At 42.6% G+C, this 3070-nt stretch overlaps 1 protein-coding gene across 1 annotated transcript; it reads right to left on the reverse strand.

The window, feature by feature from the left end:
• Window positions 1-645: 645 nt before the first annotated feature.
• LOC120246581 (olfactory receptor 1A1-like) lies at window positions 646-1622 on the reverse strand. Its single transcript, XM_039254220.1, has one exon. It carries the CDS (start codon window positions 1620-1622, stop codon window positions 693-695), a length of 930 nt encoding a protein of 309 aa, XP_039110151.1. The 3' UTR covers window positions 646-692.
• Between the last annotated feature and the right edge of the window lie 1448 nt (window positions 1623-3070).

A 3070-nucleotide genomic window follows, 5' to 3' on the forward strand; every position in this document is an offset into this window, starting at 1 on the left:
TTGTTAGCGCAGAGTCAAACATGGGGCTCAATCTCACAAATCATGAGATTATGACCCAAGTGGAAGTCAGACGCTCAACCAACTGAGCCACCCAGATGCCCCTGTTTTTAATTTTAAGTCAGAATCCCTGGGAGCCTGATAGGATGGATTGTACTTTGATCCAATCTGGCAAAGTTGGTTGCCTAGTGCTCAGGATAGTACATTAGTTCTGTAATGTATGTAACTTTGCCATATCTGAATAAAGTGGACTGATGGGGAGGGATTGCTAGACCAGTATCGCTGCCTACAAAATCGACTAGTGCAGAGCCTTAACTTAACTTTCTTTCCAAAGGTGGACATGGCAGGTTATGGGTGGAGAGAAGGTGCAATAGTTGAGGATAAGGGAATGAATAAATGGGGTTGTGTAATGAGGGAATTCAATATTACATAAACACCTAGAAAGAGACTCATAACAAAAAATGATATTCAAAAGATTATATTGACTGTACCTCAATTATACTCCATATCTGAAAGGGTGAAGCCACATATTGCTGACACCTTTGGAACCTGACAAGATCAAACAGAAGCCTACAGACTTGAGTGGACTTGCCCTGGGAGAAGAAGGTGGCTTTTTGAGAGGGGAGGACATTGGGGCTGGATTTTCAAGTGCAGCCTAATGGATGACTGCATTCTTCCATATGACCTCGCATTGGTTATGAGGAGACTCTTTTGCGGAAGAGTTTTCCCAGGGCAGCCTTCATGTCTCTGTTTCTCAGACTGTAGATGAAAGGATTTAACATTGGGGTCACTGCAATGTACATCACAGTTACCACTGCGTCCTTTAGGCCATAACTAGTCAGAGGGCGGAAATACATGCCCATGACTGTCCCATAATACAGAGAAACAACTGTGAGGTGGGAGCCACAAGTGGAGAAGGCTTTGAGCACACCCTTGGTGGATGGAACCCTCAGGACTGTGGAAAAGACTCGGACATAGGAGATGATGATGCATAATAATGGCATGGAGAATACACCAACCCCTAGGTACATCATCTTCACATTAAAGCGGATGTCAGAACAGGACAGCTTGAGTAAAGAGGCAATGTCACAGTAGAAGTTGGCTAATTCCTGGTTGCCACAGAAAGACAGACTAGCTGTGAGTAGAGTGTGGGGGAGGGCATTGGCGTTTCCAACCACCCAGGACCCAACAACTAGAAGGACACAAGTCCGTGGGCTCATAATTGTTGTGTAATGAAGTGGGTGGCTGATGGCCACAGCACGATCATATGCCATCACAGCCAGGATATAGCTATCTGTGTTACCCAAGGCTAACATGAAACACATCTGTGTTAGACATCCCCAAAAGGAGATGGCTTTGCTGTGCAAGAGATGGTTGGCTAACATCTTGGGGATGGTTACAGAGGAGAATAAGATGTCAACAAAGGAGAGGTTGGCAAGGAAAAAATACATGGGGTTGTGAAGGCGAATGTCAGAGTGAATGGCCAAGATGATGAGCAGGTTTCCAGTCACTGTGATGGGGTAAATGAACAGGAAGAGGATGAAGAAGATGTCTTCCTGTTGCTGCTGACCAGTAAGTCCCAGGAGAATAAAACCAAGGGTAAAGGACTGGTTGTCTCCTCTCATGGATCCTTCAACAGAAAGGGAAGAGGAATCCAGCATTATTAGTGAATTTGCTGTATGTAATGGTGTTCTTAAACCAAGATTTTTTACTTTTGTGGCTTCTGTGTCTATACTTGGGTTTACTAAATGCCTAGATAGCCAATACATTGTGGGGAAAATCCCTGTTTGTCAGTGGGCCGAATTTCTCTGTGTTAGAAAGTTTGTTAGTCTTGGGGTGCCTGGGTGGCTTAGTTGGTTAAGCGTCCGACTTTCGCTTAGGTCATAATCTCACGGTTCGTGGGTTCGAGCCCCGCGTCAGGCTCTGTGCTGACTGCCAGCTCAGAGCCTGGAACCTGCTTCAGAGTCTGTGTCTCCCTCTCTCTCTGACCCTCCCCTACTCACGCTGTCTCTCTCTCTCTCCTAGAAATAAATTTAAAAAAAAAAGAAAGTTTGTTAGTCTTTGTGGAAAAAATTATGAATATGTGAAAAACAGTGTATTTATCCATGTAGTCATATATGACATCGTCTTTACTCTGTAATACCTTACAACTTAATGGAGAAGGCAGAATCACATGCTAATTTTATTACACATGGAAATGAAAGGACAGTATTTTAGATTCTTTGCAAAAAACTCTCCAATGCAAGGGGTGGTTGGTACTGGAGCACTGTGAACAATTAGAAATTGTTCCACTGACCAGACCGAGAGTGAACCCAGAGCCAGGAGTTCCCTAGTGTCTGTCTGCAGTGGCGTGGAAAGTGGTACATCACAGGGCCACCGGAGTTAGATTGTAACAAAGGAAGAAAGGGTGTTTACTCTCCAGGCAGCCAATTTTGAAAATAGATATTCACCACCTCCTTCAATAGATTTTGTCTTTATTCCAAACCCTTAAATTTATGGAATCATATTTTTCTCTTTGACCTTGTCTTACCTTTTTTTATTATTTCTTCTGATGACCCATCCAACTCCATTGTGGCTTCATCTCCTGCTAAGCAGACTCTGGGTCTCTGTGTGTAGATTGTCTTTTCTTCTCATATTTCCATGCGCAGTTATCCCACCAACATGTCTGACTGAACCTCATCCTCTGCCCATCCTCCCTGAGTAGACAGCAAAATAGTTGAGAATTGTTTATTTTTATCTCCCTTACAGAGATTATTTAGAATATTATTTTACACATCAATATGTTTGTACTCAATAGTTTGAATATAAAACCAGGTTTATTTCATGGGTTCTCCCAAAGGGCATGCTAACCAGGCATTGTCACTTAGGTTATCCCTCACCTCTACACCTGATCTTGCTGATTCTTCATTTTAAATAATTCATACATAAGTTTTGTAATATATATACATAAGTTTTATACTTATTGTGTCAGTGCTTTAGCTTTGACCACCATCAATTTCTACCTGAAATATTGTAGTGCTCTCTTAATTGTTTCTCTACTGAAGAAGGTTCCCTCCTTTCATCCATCTGAGCT

Source organism: Hyaena hyaena, unplaced genomic scaffold, assembly GCF_003009895.1.
Source record: "Hyaena hyaena isolate Hyena2069 unplaced genomic scaffold, ASM300989v1 scaffold_10, whole genome shotgun sequence".
Classification (NCBI taxonomy): Eukaryota; Metazoa; Chordata; class Mammalia; order Carnivora; family Hyaenidae; genus Hyaena; species Hyaena hyaena.

What these genes read in the sequence shown, in the direction of transcription:
- LOC120246581 (XM_039254220.1), bottom strand. Translation starts at nt 1,622, where the DNA reads ATGAGAGGAGACAACCAGTCCTTTACCCTTGGTTTTATTCTCCTGGGA.